This window comes from Thalassophryne amazonica, chromosome 2 (assembly GCF_902500255.1).
Source record: "Thalassophryne amazonica chromosome 2, fThaAma1.1, whole genome shotgun sequence".
NCBI lineage: Eukaryota > Metazoa > Chordata > Actinopteri > Batrachoidiformes > Batrachoididae > Thalassophryne > Thalassophryne amazonica.
In genome coordinates, this window is record NC_047104.1 from 143,329,021 (window position 1) to 143,347,314 (window position 18,294).

At 39.0% G+C, this 18,294-nt stretch overlaps 1 protein-coding gene across 4 annotated transcripts in view; it reads left to right on the forward strand.

The window, feature by feature from the left end:
* LOC117532123 (C-myc promoter-binding protein-like) overlaps positions 1 to 18,294 on the forward strand; it is a 243,039-nt gene that overhangs the window by 115,469 nt on the left and 109,276 nt on the right. For all 4 annotated transcript variants that reach the window (XM_034195403.1, XM_034195412.1, XM_034195420.1 and 1 more), the window contains exons 3-4: positions 1,723 to 1,969; positions 6,568 to 6,637. In XM_034195403.1, the coding sequence (XP_034051294.1) occupies positions 1,723 to 1,969; positions 6,568 to 6,637 (317 nt within the window). The remainder of the gene's footprint in view (positions 1 to 1,722; positions 1,970 to 6,567; positions 6,638 to 18,294) is intronic.

The following is an 18,294-nucleotide window of genomic DNA, read 5'->3' on the forward strand; positions in this document are numbered from 1 at the left end:
TATAACTGCGTGTTTTTACTGTGCACATGACAATAAAAACTCTTAACTCTTAACCGTATATGTAGTTTAATGCAGAACATAATAATAATACTCAGTTAAAAACAAAACAGACACAAACAATTATGTCGTCATGCCTGTTTGACAAAGTGTGCATGTGGGGGCACATTTTTGTGAACATGATGACTTGAACAATACATGAGTGATGCTTCGTACATAATCGAAACACTCTGTAGAGTGGATAATTTGACATTAGCATTATTTTCTGCATATATTTTAATAATAATGAGGGTTAAGCACTTTCTCTTCTGGAACTTGTGATGCAGTAATGATACACAGGAGAGTACTTGCAGGGCAGGAAGTCGATGAGCTGCTTAGGTATTGCCTTAAGGTTTTTTTGGTGCATGTGTTTGTGTTTAAATAATGAAAAAGTAATTTCATTTTTACATATTATAACTCAGTGATGTTAGAAAGTTGTGGTTACACCATAGGTACACACTGGGAATTAGACATGATTGATTTTAGGGGTATTGCGGTCACATATTTGCTTATTAATGAGGTGACTTTTTTGCGTACATTGGTAACAACGTATAATTTGGGTGGCAAAAATGTGGAAGAGTACATATGTATAAGTAATTTAAAAGAACTTCTCACATTCACTAATTTTCTTGTGTTCAGAATTTTTTAGAAGTATGAATAAAATCTACAAGTGGGTCATATCTGGAGTTGGAGTCATGTGGGCTTAGTCTGAAATCTTCCAAACCTGATTGGATGTTTACTTTGAAGCGGTTTTAGTTTCGAAATCGTACATGAATTGCATCATAATTGCTTTGATGAACGGTTTAACATGTATGTAGTACAAATGTAGCAATTCAGAATTTATTTATATACAACAATTTTAAAAAAATTTCACTTTTTAATGTATTTATTTATTTGTGTCAGCGCGTGGCTTAGTGGTTAGCACTTTGCACGGGTTCCCTCTGGGTGATTCGGCTTTCTTTGACTTTCAAAGACATGCAAGTTAAGCCCCTTTTACAACAGGCCAACGTAGAGTTGCGTAATGCGGTGTACGGACTACGCTGAGTTTATGCAACCCTACGTGGCAGTACGTTGAGGGATGCAAAGGGGTCGCCTCAGGTATAGGAAAAAGAATGATTTAAAAGAAAACCAAAGTTTTATTTATTTATTTGTATGTACGCAGCTGACCCCAGTTACTTTGGGTCTCAACAGCGGATCCAGTTGAGATCTACATTGGGATACTGTACAAGATTCACACAACATGTCGTTGATGACTCCAATCTAGTCCTAAATGTAGAAATCGATGCAGCTCCTGGTTTTCTCAAGTTGTCTCCCAGCCAATCCGGACCTGCTGGGATATCTGACAAACAGAGTGACCTGGTTGCACCATTTAACAGTCTAACTATATAAATTTGAGATAAGATATTTCTGTGTTAGTCCCACAGTGGGGAAATATGTAAAGCTCACTCTGAGCGCTGTGCACAGGTAAGACCCCGTGCTGACATGATGAGACTTTAACATAGACATTAAACCATTTATGGCATGAAGTATTCATTTATATCCATGAAGGAGCCTTAACGAAGGCAACTTCTCAAGGGATCAATAAAGTTCTATCTAATCCAGTCTAATCTACTGAGTAGATGTGTTAATTTGTGTGGAGGTTGGTTGTTTTTGGAGGTGATTGTTGTGTTCTGGCTCTTTTCCCAGTGTTCTTTATGAGTGGAAGGAGCGTCTGAAGCAGGGCTGCCATCTCATCCAGACCACACCCTCAGGTCTACCAGCCAACATCAGCAGTAACTCCTCCCAGCGCATCTACATGACCTACCGGCGGGCGCCTGAGAGCCAGCCACACGTTGCCCTGGCTGTCACTGATATCTGTATCATCATTCCCAGCAAAGGAGAGACGCCACCCCACACCTTCTGCAAGGTGGACAAGAATCTCAACAGCAGCATGGTGAGACACCGCTGAACCGCACAGTCTGAACACTGAGCAGCGGTGGAATGTCAGGGCCTTGCTGGCTGCTTCTTTATGCCACCTGACGGTCATGTTAAATCTGTTTTACAAAAATAATTTCAGTCATTTATTCATTTACTGATTTATTGACATTTATTTGCATTTCTACTCTCCCTGAGCTGTGCTGCTTCCAGATCAGCTCACTTGCATGAGCGTTAACTTTTATCCAATCAGATTTCCTCCTGCTGTCTCCGGGTGAAAAATCTTCTCTGAAGCCTTCAGATTTTTCAATTTCAATTTCAATTTATTTTCATTTATATAGCTCCAAATCACAACAGAGTTGCCTCAAAGGCGCTTCACACAAGTAACTTTTTTAACTTTGTAACTTTTCTTTTTAAAGGAGACCTGCATTGAAAAAAATGCAGTCAGATTTTTTGAACAAAAAATGACATTTACACATAAGATCCTTCTGAATGTAGTAAAGTAAATCTGCAAGCCCAGATCTGTCATTCAACGGAGAAATCTTCATTTGAAAATGACAAATTTACAGCTAACATTTAGCCCTCCGCAAATTGTCCCTCTCATCATGGACACTGCCGAGACGTCACGGACAAGACCCTCTCCCAACATGCATTGCGCCAATTGTAATTAGTGGATTTACATCAGTTTGCATCGCTTACCTTTTTGTCTTATACGGAAGGATTTTAAAACTTCATATTGTCTTGCGGTACGTTTGGTGAGTATACATTTATTTTTATTTTTGCCTGAAAATTATTTTGGGGGACTTTTTCATATGCCCATTTGATTGAGTGGTGTCGCAATGAAAATCTACTGTCTTTCGCCTCCGGTACCATCGCGGGATATGGAGGCGAGACCCGCAAAGAATCCCAGTCATTAAAAATATATAAACCTCTCTCAACGTCCATGGAGCTCTGGGGCTGCGATTGCCGAGACGTGCGGTGCTGTGGATTTTGCCGCAAGAAGTCTGTCCTTGCAGCAACAGGTGTACCGGCCGCTTCGCATTAAAACAGCGAGCGTAATCACAGGACTTGTGCCAAGTGTGCTGCAGCTCCATTCAGTAGACAGAGAGGTGATGCCGGTGTGCGCTGAATCTGGCACAACACCGGCTGCAAAGCAGACACGGGCGGTGTGAGTGGCCCGCGTCGGCGGTTAACGAGCCCGCAGACTTAATAAGCGTAGCGGAGGCAGAGAGCAGGAGAGGAAGAACGTTGCCCGCTGTCGATGTCATTGCTGATCTGAGCACACAGATCTGTATCTCACATTCATTGCAGCTTACTTTTGGATGTTGAAACCAGGATGTGTATAAGTAACATTACTAACAGATAAAATCAATTTCAATGCGGGATCGGACTGAAGGCGGGAGCGCGTCGTCTTGTCCCTGACGTCATGGAAATGATACGGCTGTACAAACTGTTTTCACAGAGGGCTAAATTTTAGCTGCAAATTTGTCATTTTTAAACGAAGATTTCTCCGCTGAATTACAAATTTTGGCTTACAGATTTACTTTACTGCATTCACAAGGGTCTTATAAATACATATCAGCTATTTCTTTCTGAAATCTGACCACATTTATTTCAATGCAGGTCTACTTTAACACACAATGACTGAAGGGAGAGAAGAAACTGATTTGTTGGATTTATTTAACTTGTTATAAAGAAATAAAGAGACAGACAGACTGTCTTGAAGTGACGAGCAGCTTTTGTAAGTTTAATTGTTTTTACGTATTGTCAGTGGTCTGGCTCAGTCGGTGTCTGTGTGTCAGGTATACACACACACACACACACACATGCATCTGTGTTTGCATTTCTTGCATTTTTTTGTTTGTTTGGTGGTTTTGTGAGTAAATGTGACTGTGTTTTCTCTTGTTTCTTTGTGTTAATGTTTCTGCTTCAGCTCTCCAATGTAGGCAGAATGCTTTTCTTTTTTCTTGTGTTCTCTCTGTCTGTCTCGCTCTCTCTTTCTCTCTCGGCCATCCACTCTGTACATACACACGTGCAGCCTTGTCTACTAAAATGGAAATGCTACTCTTCTAACATTTTGTAATGACAGCGAATTGGAATATACCTTATTTTACAGACAGTAAGTCATGCTTTTTTAATGTTTGGCTGGTCGTGCAAGTTATATTTTGAAGGGAATTGAGGAAAAAAAAATGCATTCTCATCTATGGACACATGATGGCACCATCTACACTAGTGGTGTAATGGATCACTGTTGATCCGTGATCTGTACGGCGCTCCTTCTATAGCTGCACGCTTTTTAGCCTCGTGCTCCGCTAAAGACAACAGGCTCATCACAAAAAAATCTCAGTTCGTGTTTAAGGAATTGAAGACAAATGATAAATGGACTACATTTATATAGCGCTTTTCCATCTGCATCAGAAGCTCAAAGCGCTTTACAATGATGCCTCACATTCACCCATTCACACAGACACACTCACACACCGATTTCAGGGTGCTGCCATGCAAGGTGCTCATTACACACCGGGAGCAACTAGAGGATTAAGGACCTTGCCCAAGGGCCCTTAATGATTTTTCGGTCTAGCTGGGTTTTGGACTGAGGATCCTTCAGTCTGAACCAAACGCTTAAACACTCAGCCAGGTGTATTCAACTCATCCCAGAAAGGGCCAAGATAACTGATTCCATCTACTCAAAGTGATGTTAATCAGTGAAATCACCTGATGGAGTGGGTGGTTGCAAAGAAAACCTCCACTCTCTTGGCCCTTTCTCGAATGAGCCTCTGCTTGCTGGGATTACATGAATGCATTTATCCAGAAAGGGTTACAAATAAGATTATTATTGTTATCTTATCCTCATGTCTTGTAAAAAAAAAAAAAAGAAAAAAAAGAAAAAGAGTTGAAGCTATCGGTTTTTAATCCTCTGATACTGCTCATATTCCAGTTTAACACAACACTTAAGTGTTATATTTTAAAATATTCTGTTAAACACTGGACACCTTGTTTTCATTCAGTACAGAGTCAGGATACAAGACTGGCTAGGCAGATGCCACACACTAAAAATCTGTTACCCTGCGGAGGAATCTAAAACATCCAATTCATCTCTTGACCTTGGACTCTGTGGGCTTGGCCTTAAGTTGGCCTTTGCACCATTATGCTCTTGTTTTGTAACTGCTTGTAGCTGATAGAATGGCCTAAGCAGTGGGTCTGAGTCTGGTCTGCTTGAGGTTTCTTCCTCTAAAAGGCCAGAAGGAGTTTTTCCTTACCACTATGTGCTTGCCCGGGCGGGGGTGGGGGTGGGGGGGGGGGGGTGGTGGTGGTAATATTACCCTTGTGTAGCGCTTTGGGGCAGCTTTGTTTTGATTTGGCAATATATAAATTAATTTCATTGACCACAGGTAAAAGGTCCTTGTTTTCATTACTCATTAAGGTATTTTAATAAAGTAAAAAACACATTATCATTTGTGATCTGTGACACCCCTAATCTGCAGACATGACAGACTGCTCCTTTATACTTATCTGAATGAGGGACTGTCTGATCCACACTCCGGAGCAGAAGGTGACAGTAATGCACTATTAAACTAGATACCAACTGGTGTAAAACAGGAAGAAGAAAAAAATCTCACTGAGGCCATGCTAGGCCTTAAAGAACAAATTAAATGAATACATCATGATTTAAAACTCAAAAGGCCGTGCTTTGAATAACGTGAGGAAATAACATTGACATACTCTTGAATAAAAAGAGGGAAGAACAGTCATAGTACTCAGCACTCAACTTGTTTGCTCTTTCTGGGACAGGCAGCGGACAACAAGGATGATGGCTAGGCTACGGTAAGGCTAACTATAATCTTTCAAAAATGTATAATCAATTAAAATGTGTATTTGCATTTAATGAGTTATATGTACACATTTAGCAAGAAGCAGTTTAATTGGAGTTCTTTGAGTGTCATACATTGCCCATTATCTTTTGTTCGCTAAGGAATGTGTGGATAATTTTGAAATGGGAAAAATGCAAGAAAAATGGGCCTGTAGCGTTGCATATCACAAGGTGTGTTTGCAGGAAGAATGGGGCAAAATAACTCCTGAAATGCTTTAATGCTTGGTATCCTCAATTCCACAATGTCTTTTCAGTGTTGTGTAAATGAATGACAACATTACAAAGTGCTAAATGCTTTGTTGGTTGCCTTAAATGCAGAAATGGATGTATACTACCAAATGATCAATTATTTAACAAAAGAATGATTAACCAATGCAACAAAGTTTAAAATTCAAATTTTAATTTTTTTTTTACATTATTTTTAAAATTATTATTATTATTTTTGGAGAGTGGAGGTATTTAAAACAGCTGATACAAGAATTACTGAATTGGAAAAACTACAGCTTTTAACCTAGTGACCACTGTGTCTCACAGCAGCCTGTACATGAGGTTCCACCTGTTGGACATTTACTATTAATGAAGGTACAATAGGATTTTGACACACGTAAGAGCAACAAAGTAGATGTCCAATTGCATTTATCTAAATGTATAGATAATATATATTGTACCTGAGAAACAGTAGCAACTTAGACACTTTCTAGTTCTGTGTCCAAACATTTTTCCTTTGTCTGTTTTCCCTGTTTCAGTGGGGATCTTCTGTCTACCTGTGTTATAAGAAGTCTGTGGCCAAAACCAACACGATAGCCTACAAAGCAGGTAAACCCTTTGAATTCAGTAACTGCCGCTGTGCACAGATCCAAATATTTATGTGTACTTCTTTTTTTTGAACAAAATGTTTATTCACATTCTTATTTCAAGCTTTACAGTTGTTCCTACATATGTACATTTGTAGAGTAAGAAGTTCAAATTCTTATCCAGAAATGTCTTAATAGTCAAAAACAAAAACAAAAAGTGTTACATAAATAATAATGTAAAGTTAAAGAACTTCTTGGCAACAACGACGTAAAAATAAATTACCAGGAAATGAAACAAGTAAAAATCAAGTAGTGTAAGTACATCAATATTGTTCATCTTATCATGTCAATGTCAAATGATTTTTCACTGGTTTCCATCTTTTTTCGAATTGGTCCATGGTTAAATTGAGGCTTGCTGTTATTTTTTCCATCGTATACACTTTAGTTACTCTTTCTTTCCATTGTGCAACAGTAGGGGGCAGTGGTTTCAACCATAAAGTACTAATCATTTTCTTTGCCACCAAAACAAAAATTCTGAATAAGTGCACGATTTCTATTTAAGTAGTCACAGAGGAGCACTCCGAAGACAAACACCTTTGGATCCCAGTCGATATAAATCTGCAAAATTTTAGAAATTTCATGCCTAATTTCCTCCCAGAATGTTTTTAATGTTGGACAATCCCAGAACACGTGTGTGATCTACAATCTGTCCACATTGTCTCCAGCATTTGTTTGTCTTAGATTTGTCAAATTTAGAAATAATAAGTGGAGTTTTAAAATATCTTAAATTTACTTTCCATGCAAATTCTTTCCAAGTTGGACTACTAGTAACTTTGTGAGCATTTTCACAGATTTGCTCCCAGACCTGGTCATCAATTACCACATTCATTTCAAGCTCCCACTTTTCCTTTATCTCCGGAGAGCCCCCCTTTAAAAAGCGATTGAAGACATCTGTACAAATTTGACACTAGTTTTTCATATCTTCCTTTTTTGTAGGATTGAATTAAGAAAACCTCTAAGTCATTAGCTTGCATTTTAAGAGAGGACCATTCTTTGTGTGACATCAGATAACTCCTCAACTGTAAGAATCTGTAAAAGTCAGTAGATTTCAAATCAAATTTTTCTTGTAGTTGGTTAAAGGATAACATAATTTCTCCTTCAAATAAGTCATTTAAAACTGTTAGGCCTTTATCTTTCCACTCTTTGAATCTTGAATCAGTTTTCACAGGTAAGAAGTCTAAAATATCAATTATCCTTGTTGCCCTGGACATTGATAGCGGGGCTCTTATTTTTTTCCGTATAGTATTTAATACTTTGTGGGTACATCTCATCCAAGAGTTTGTAATTTTGTTTTTGTTCCAAATTTCAGTCGAACTAAAAAGCAGAGCTTCAATGGAATTCCAGAGATTGAACTTTGTTCCAGAGTTAACCAGGTTGTCTCTTCACTTTGTTTTATCCACTCCATGGCACTCCTTAATTGTGCTGCCCAGTAGTGTAATTTTAGGTTAGGTAGATTGAGACCTCCATTTTCTTTACTACTGGTCAGCTGAAAGAATTTAATCCTGGGTTTTTTCTTTTGCCAAATAAAGGAAGAAAACATTTTTTGTATATTTTTAAATGTGGCAGGAATCATAAGAAGTGACATGAACAGATATAGCAATCGTGGGAGTACATTCATTCTGATGGTTTCCACTCTCCCAAAGAGTGATAGAGGTAATACTTCCCATCTTTCTAAATCTTTTTTGATCTGAGTGATTACTTTTCCAATATTTTCTTTGTATAGTTGAGAGGGATCTGTGGTTATTATAATACCTAAGTATCGAAATCCTTGAGGAGAACAGGTTAAATTTAACTTTGTGCGACAGCTCCACAGGCCAAGTTCCCTTAATCATCATGGCTTCAGATTTGGATTCATTTACTTTATATCCGGAAACTTTACTGAAAGTCCTGAGGCAATTTAAAAGTACAGGTATTGAGGTGGCGGGATTACTAATATATAATATAACATCATCTGCGTACAATGATAGTTTATGAGATCTAATTTTATCTGGTATTCCTAATATATGTGGGTTATTCCTGATTAGCACGGCCAAGGGTTCAATACTGATAGCAAATAAAATTGGCGAAAGGCAGCAACCCTGACGGGTTCCCCTTTTCAAGAGAAAGCTATTTGAAATATAACCATTTACTCGCACTCTGGATTTGGGATTTGAATATAAGACATCAAACCAGTCATTAAACATTGAATTAAAGCCCATCTTTTCTAACACTAGTTTCAGAAAGGACCAATCCACCCTATCAAATGCCTTCTCAGCATCAAGGGTGAGAAGCATTGAAGGGTGGGGTAGTTCTCGGGCTATAGATATAATATTGAGAGTTTGATCTGGATCAGTCAGTTTATTTATCACTGTTTTGATTCTCTTTGCCAGTATAGCACTCAGGATCTTTACATCATTACACAATAAACTTATTGGCCTGTAGGAGGCGCACAGAGTGGGGTCCTTTCCCTGTTTATAAATCATAGAGATAATTGCTTCAGACCATGTTTTAGGGGGGTCCATCTTGTTTAATGCATAATTGAACACTCTGTATAATATGGGGGTGAGTTCTTCTTCAAAACATTTGTAAAATTCGCCAGGGAACCCATTGGGCCCTGGCGTCCTATTGCTTTTAAGGTTTTTTATTGTTGGTTTAATTTCCTCTGTGGATATGTTCCTTATTATTGATTTAGAATCAATCTCGTTAAGTTTTGGTAAATCTAATTGGTTAAGAAATGTTTTGATGTCTTTCAATTTATTTAGTGAACTCATCGAGTCATATAGTTGTTCATAGTATTTGGAAAAAGCGTTTGCTACTGCCTTGGGTTGCGATACCAAGTTCCCTGAGGAGGGACACATTACTTTTTGGACTATTCAACTAGCTTGGGTTTTTTTTAATTGGAAGGAGAGTAATCTACTCGCCTTATTACCTTGTTCATAGTATTTTTGATTGGTGAAATGTAAAGCGCCTTCTGCCTTATATGTTAAAATGTCATTTAATTTCTGTCTGCAGTTAAGATCAGACAAGGTAGTGTCTTTATTTGATCTTTTGTGATCTGCCTCTAGCTGCTTAATTTTTTCTTCTAGAGTTTTTTGGCTGTTCTCTCTTTCTCTTTTCAAGTGGGAAGAAATTGATATAATTTTACCCCTAAGTACTGCCTTAGCAGCATCCCACAGAGTAGAGGGAGATACATTTCCATCATCATTCATATCTAAGTATTTACTTATTTCATCTTTTATACATTTTACAACATCAGGATTGTTTAAAATTGACACATTTAGTCTCCATAGTTTTGATGGAATTTCTTGATCCAGACACATCTTCATTACTACAGGTCCATGATCTGTTATTGTCTGAGGCTCAATATGACAACTCTCTACTCTGTGGGCATCCTGCCTGGAAATAATAAACATATCACATCTATTCTGGAGTGACTTTTGTGAGCTCTTGAAAAGTGAGTGTAGTCCCTGACCCTTGGATTCTTTACTCTCCAGATATCAAGTCCAAACTCCTCCATCATGCCGAATAATGCTTTGGATTTTGAAGATTGGCCTTTTTGATCAGGAGGGAATTTATCAACATGCCCATTAGCCACACAATTGAAATCCCCTGCTATTATAATTATTCCTTTAGAATGACCTGCCAAAAGTTGTGCCATCTCTCTGAAGAAGCCTGGGTTGTCCTCATTTGGTGCGTATAGGTTAAGTATTGTTAAGGTAGTTTCACCAATAGTTCCTACCCAGTGTCCACTCTTATCTTTAAGAACCTCACAGCGATTTATGACAAAGAATAGAGACTCCCCTTTTTTATAGTTCTCATATGAGGCACAAAATATTTGTCGCACCCATTCTCTTTTTAATTTGGCGTGTTCTTTTTCATTCAAGTGGGTTTCTTGTAGTAGCCCAGTAGTGCAATTCTGTCTTTTTAACTGTGCCAATATTTTCTTACGCTTTATAGGATGATTTAGACCATTTATGTTATAACTAACCAGTTTAATATTTGCCATTTTTGTGATAAAGTAGGATAAGTCCCTGTACATTTCCTGTCAATGATACTTGCATAATATTATTGCCGAGAAACACATAGAACGAACAATTGACAAAACAGAACTTCCAAAAGAACTGGTGGAAGTTATTTGAAATAAACATTATGATGTCTAATTCACAAGAACCCCTCCACCCTCGATATAACACGGGCAGGGAGATGTACCTCCCTGGAACAGGTACACCAACAGTGTAAACAGCAGTCCTCATCTAGTCCTTGTCTCTTCTGCTTCCCACACCCGATGATGATAGTCATTAAGAAAAGAAAATAGTGTGCAGTCACCCGATTTATAATCAGAACTTATAGCTGCTGTTGCTTATATATGAGGTCTGTTAGAAAAGTATCGTACCTTTTTATTTGAGCACTGGTCCACCCCTCTCGTCATTGTTTCATTGCGAGGAAATGGCGGAATGATTTGGGCTTTTTTTCCCCATCAGAATTTTTTCAGAAACTGTTAGAGATTGTGGGCCGTCCTTAAAGCTGTAGTAACAGTCCTTATTCTCTGTGAAGCCCGTAAAATTTTCACAGAAAGCCAGATACATTTTTCGAATGGTTTCCAGCTGCCTGTCTCTAACAGTTTCTGAAAAAAATCTGATGGAACAAAGCACAAATCAGTCCGCCATTTCCTCGCAATGAAAATCCGCCGAGGGGGCTGGACCACTCCTCCCCCAAAGCCTGCCCACAGGCGAATGATGCAACCTACAGGCGTGAAAAAACTCACGCATGCGCACGAAGGTTCAAGCTTGGCTGACGTAAAAACATATGAATCAAATCCATATAGTTTTTGAAAAAAATAAAAAGGTACGATACTTTTCTAACAGACATCGTATATATTGAAATAAAATTACTGTTCACCGTCACACCACTAACCTTTCATGTATATGCTTTTATAAATCTTCAATCAAATCTAATGTCCTCAGAAAATTCTCTCTCACTGCCTTCTGCCTTCATGATGGCTCTGATTTCCTTAGGTGTCAAAACACTCTGTTTTTGCTTGTCCTCCTTGAATTCGCCATCTATTGTGGAACTCCCTCTCCAGGATATCACATTCCTCCACATGCACTTTCACTCCAAGGTCGTTCAGAGTTGGTTGTGCTTCCCACAGTGATGGGAAGGTTTTGACCCCATTGTACAAAAACACCTTCAACTGTGCTGGGTACGGCGCTTGTGCCTTGATGTCACACTATTTGAGTTTTTTAATCACTTCTTGTACCTGCTTTCTTTTTCTCTGGAGCTCAGGTGAGTAGTCCTGGTTGAAATACACTCTTTTGCCTCTGAACTGCACTTCTTGTTGCTTCCATGCTTGCTGAAGGACCACCTGCTTCACACTGAAATCCAGAATGCGGATTATTATGGATCTCGGAGGGGCTGTGCTTTTTGGCTTTGGTATTGTGGCTCTGTGAGCCCTTTCTAGTCGGATGTTCAAGTCATCTTGTAGCTTCAGACTTGTTTTGAAGAATTCAGTGACAAATTGTATCATGTCCACGCCATTTTCTTCATCCTCAGCAATCCCGTAAACTCAAATGTTATTTCTGCGTGATCTATTCTCCAGTTCTTCTTGCCTTGCCGTTATTTTGGCTTCTCTGTTCAGCAAGTACGCAAGTGCCCTTTCCTGTCTCAGGCCTCTGTCCTCCTTGTCAATCACTCGGGTTTCCACGGTGAACAGCCTCTTTTCAAGTACGTCAATTCTTGTATTCACTTCTTTTATTGACTCCTCTAAACATTTCTGTGACTCCATTATGTCTTTTTGAGCCAGACCAGACTCTTGTCGAAACCTGCAGAGTTCTGTTTGCATCACAGTCGCTCATCTCACTGTTAAGCTGCGTTCACACCAGGCGCAATGCGAGTGACTGCAGCCACAGGTTGCCATGTAATCCCTATGTAAGGACGCGTTTTGGCGCCAAACCGTGCAGCGCGACGCGATGGATGCGAGTGAAGGGATTTTGAGCGTTTTGTGCATTTGTGGCGCGATATTGCGTCTGTAGAGAATATTTTATTAATTAACTACACAGATGTATAATAAAACAAATGGTGACTGGTTTCTAAAACACAATTATGACAGTTTTTTGGGGGAAGAGCCAGCTGCAGCAAGCAGCGGAGTTTCTTTCTTTTTTTTACATTTTTTTTATTGTTTACATGTGTGCGCGTGAACGGGACAGTTGGTCCTCAAACTGGGTCCCACAGAGGTGGAAGGACCACTGAAAGCGGCCGTCACCCAGACACAGCTCCTGCAGCAAATAATGATACTCTCTGTATTGGGAGCTTTTCACAGCAACTCGCTCCGTGTGATCAAGGTCCGTCATGTTAGCTTGAGTGACAACCGGAGCCGGCGGGCGGAATGGAAGCTCCTCCTATTTGATGACGCACCGGGGCGAATTTTCGCAGCGAAAGTCCACCCACAACGGGCAAAGGAGGCGTGTCCATCGCCTGGCGACCCACGCGAATTTGTAGCGTCTGATCGCGCCCGGTGTGAACGCGGCATTAGCCAGAGTAGCATCTAGCGTTAACTGTTTTTGATTCGTCTTGGCTTCCTCACTTTTGCCGGCTTTAGAATCTGCTTTTGGCTCGAACTCATCGTCAGTGTTGTCCGATCTTATATGTGGTGGGTGTCAGTGGCGTTTAATAGTTATTTATAAGCAATTTAAATGAAAAATTGGGTTAGCCATTCAGCTATGCGTCTGACTCGGGCATGACCGGAACCGGAAGTCTTATGTGTACTTCTTATTCTTAAAAATACAAGAGCCACTAACTGCTGTGTGTGTAAATACCTTGTCTCTATTCTCAGAAAATTTCCATGTCCATGGCATATTTATATAAGTAGGGAGGGGTGTTATTTCCAAAAATTTGGAAATCTATAAATGTTTGCATGGAATATGGAAATAAACACGGAATAAACCATAGCAGGATACATTTTGGGTCATTTTGTTCCAAAAACCAATATGGACGGAGCGTTTGAAAATTTCAAGTAACGCGTGTGTCGTATATGTGCTGTTGACGTAGAAAACCACTCTGTTGCTTATAATTAGTTCATTGTGGCCATGTCATTCTTTACATGTGATGATTATACTCAGCTGATGTTCCTGAAATAAAAACTACATAGATTTTGTTTGTTACAGTTGATCGTAACATATGTACTGAAATTAGGGTTTTGTCAATTACTCTTAAAAACACCAGATAGGCTTATTGTTACTATAGAAGTTGAATATAACCTTGGGATCAAGCAACATTTGGAGCCACATTTTAAGTCTCTAGGTGCAGCGGTTCTCAAGATATGACATTTTCTTCGATATTTTTGGTGATTTTTGAACCCGATATCTTCACTGGCTCCGTCCATATGGGTTTTTGGAACCACATGACCCAAAATTGATCCTGCTATGGTTTATTCCATGTATATTTTCGTATTCCATGCAAACATTTATAGATTTCCAATTTTTTTGAAATAACACCCCTCCCTAATATAAGAAACTGAGCCAGTATGCACATTTCTACCATAGAATCATTTAGCTGTTGTTTGTTAAAAATGGTTTTTGTGACATTCTGGATTTTCTGGTCACAGTCCTGCTTCAATTCCTTATTCTATGAGCATTCACAACAAATGGAAAAGCACTATAGAAATGTAGTCCATGTCAACCTATTTATATTTTAGTTATTGCCAGAAACTTGCTGATCAGTCCAGTTCTGCAACTTTGGAGCTAAGTGTTACCTTGAATAATGAGAAAACTGTTACTCAGGGGTTCTTGACGTTTCAGAGTACGAGTACTACTTTGTTGGGAAACTTCTTGGTTAGTGCAGTGATCGGTCAAACATGTCAAGACCTTCATTATAATGTGTGCATGATCTAGCATGTAGTTGACTCATTGCTGAGGACTTCAGTTGCTAGATGAGTCTAAGGGGTGTTCATGTATTCATGTGTCACCTGGCTGCTTCAGATACGTAGATTGTTGCTTTGGGAAGACAGCCACGATAGGTCTGCCTGTGTGGGTTCTAATGGAGAGAGCAGTTGTGTGAGGTGTTTTGTGTCTTAATATGCAGCACCAGTGCATGCTGTCTTCTTTCTGGCCCGACTTCAAACTGGGTCATGAAAACAAATGAACACGCTGAGCAATGCTATGAAAACTATACACGTGCGACCGGATAGTTTGTCCCGAATTTGTGAGATCACATTTAGTTATTGCAAAGTCATTTCTGTTCACTATAATCCACCACATGACATCAACTCATCATGCAAGTAGTACACCTCATATGGGTTTAAGCATTTACAGTAGTGTTCAGAATAATAGTAGTGCTATGTGACTAAAAAGATTAATCCAGGTTTTGAGTATATTTCTTATTGTTACACGGGAAACAAGGTACCAGTAGATTCAGTAGATTCTCACAAATCCAACAAGACCAAGCATTCATGATATGCACACTCTTAAGGCTATGAAATTGGGCTATTAGTAAAAACAAAAGTAGAAAATGGGGTGTTCACAATAATAGTAGCATCTGCTGTTGATGCTACAAACTCAAAACTATTATGTTCAAACTGCTTTTTTTAGCAATCCTGTGAATCACTAAACTAGTATTTAGTTGTATAACCACAGTTTTTCATGATTTCTTCACATCTGCGAGGCATTGATTTTGCTCGTTTACTAGTGTGCTTGGGGTCACTGTCTTGTTGAAACATCCATTTCAAGGGCATGTCCTCTTCAGCATAAGGCAACATGACCTCTTCAAGTATTCTGACATATCCAAACTGATCCATGATACCTGGTATGCGATATATAGACCCAACACCATAGTAGGAGAAACATGCCCATATCATGATGCTTACACCACCATGCTTCACTGTCTTCACTGTGAACTGTGGCTTGAATTCAGAGTTTGGGGGTCATATCACAAACTGTCTGCAGCTCTTGGACCCAAAAAGAACAATTTTACTCTCATCAGTCCACAAAATATTCCTCCATTTCTCTTTAGGCCAGTTGATGTGTTCTTTGGCAAATTGTAACCTCTTCTGCACGTCTTTTATTTAACAGAGGGACTTTGCGGGGGATTCTTGCAAATAAATTAGCTTCACACAGGCATCTTCTAACTGTCACAGCACTTACGGGTAACTCCAGACTTTCTTTGATCATCCTGGAGCTGATCAATGGGTGAGCCTTTGCCATTCTGGTTATTCTTCTATCCATTTTGATGGTTGTTTTCCATTTTCTTCTCCGTGTCTCTTTTTTTTTTTTTTTGTCCATTTTAAAGCATTGGAGATCATTGTAGATGAACAGCCTATAATTTTTTGCACCTGCGTATACGTTTTCCCCTCTCCAATCAACTTTTTAATCAAGCTACACTGTTCTTCTTAACAATGTCTTGAACGTCCCATTTTCCTCAGGCTGTCAAAGAGAAAAGCATGTTCAACAGGTGATGGCTTCATCCTTAAATAGGGGACACCTGATTCACACCTGTTTGTTCCACAAATTTGACAAACTCACTGACTGAATGCCACACTACTATTATTGTGAACACCCCCTTTTCTACTTTTTTTTTACTAATAGCCCAATTTCATAGCCTTAAGAGTGTGCATATCACGAATGCTTGGTCTTGTTGGATTTGTGAGAATCTACTGAATCTACTGGTACCTTGTTTCCCATGTAACAATAAGAAATATACTCAAAACCTGGATTAATCTTTTTAGTCACATAGCACTACTATTATTCTGAACACTACTGTATGTGACAGAAAGTCATTCTAGCAGTACCTCAAAGATTCTCCAGAGAGACACAATACCAATAGCATCCAGGTCTCACACCCATACAGTTAAAGGTAAAGCACGAGGGGTCTTTAAGACTTGAATGAATGAATGAATTTATTTAGAACACAAATCGACAATAACGAAAAATCATAACAAAACAACTCAACAACAAACCCTACTTGTACCATACCTTTGCCTTCCTGCAAAAGTATAAACAGTGCCATACATCTGTGCAGCACCCTCATTACTACCATATTTTCTGGACGAAAAGTCACACCAGAGTGTTACTCGTATAAGAAAAAATCACCAGTCTATAAGTCACATTTACTTTTTAAAAGTTGTAGTCCTGTTTCAAACAACAAAAAGCAAAATGAATTAAATCTGTGCATTATTTATTAATAACATAAACACCTCAATAGCAACCAAAGGCTGACAGGCTAATTAATGTTATTGTACAAGGAACTTCATGTGCCCACTGAATAGATGCACATTGGTGAAGTAAACATGCCATGTAATTAAATGTGTGAAAACGCAGCACATTATTTAGTTATAACACAAATATTGCATCAGTGAACAGAAGCTAACGAGCAAACATTTGAGTAAACCACTTCCTGTGACCTCTGAACAAACCATCATAGGTGAGGTAAAGTTTGAAAACTCAACTAGCTAATTAATGTTATTGTAGAAGGCACAAAAATGTAAGCATAAATTGCTTGTTGTGGCCACTAAACAGACAGAAGCTGATCTGCTGATTGGCTCTGTTCACTGTAATTAAATGTTTGAAAACCCTTGTGGAAGACATTTGTAAAACTTAATAGCCTTAACGTAGCTTAGCCTAGCTGTCCTTCTCATTGCTGTTGATGCAGTCTCTCACACTCCAAATAAGTGGAGTGCCACGTAGTATGAAAATTATATTCCCTCTTTATTCAAGAGTGTGGTCTTTCAGTTTGAGAACATGATATATTAAATTCACTCATTCTCAAAGATGCAATACATCTCTCTCATTCAGATCTTCTTATTTTGCCAAGGTTGGCATCCAGCTTAATGATGCATTACCTCCACCTTCTGCTGTGGAGTTTGAATCACAGTATCTCATTAAGTATACAGGAGCAGATTGTCACACATGTATTTTCAAAATGCAACTTATGGAAAATATGGTACATAAAGATTTCCCAGACATGTTCTGGCATTGGCTGAGCTCCCGGAGATATAAATGGCACTGCTGAGGTAGCAAACACAATGCTGACAGCCGAGTTTAGAAAGCATTAAAAGGACTGATTCTGGTCATGATCCAGGACAGTTGCAGGCCTAACCAGAATAAATTGACATTCATAGTTCATTTTGAAATGAAACATCAAGTTCTGTGAACACTGGCAATTCCAGTGTAGTGCTGAGCAGCCTTATGTCAGGGTTTTAGCAGGGAAGGTCTCCCTCATTCCATTGGGTTTTGTCATGTCCATGTATGGCTCATCAATTTTACAAGATTTTGTATCTGGTATTATCAACTCTGAATATTTACTTGATCTGTTAATGTTTACAACATTTACTCTGGTTTGGTGACCTCCAATTTACATCTCTACTTTTTGTGGATAACTGTGACCTCGGATGTGTACTGGGGGAAAGGAAAAGTGTGAAACGAGGATGTTACCCAACAGGGTGCCGGCGGAAATTGGGCCACTGCTAGGTGAAGAAGAGGAGGAGGGAAAAGTGTCCAGAGGTAGTGGGAGAGGAAGAAATTTAGAAATTTGGACATCCAGTAGTCAGAGAGATGATGAAAGTAGAGAGGATTACAAGGAGATGTCATATAAGGTGAAAAGAAAACTGACAAAGACTAAAGCAAGGGCATCTTGCGAACTGTACATTAAATT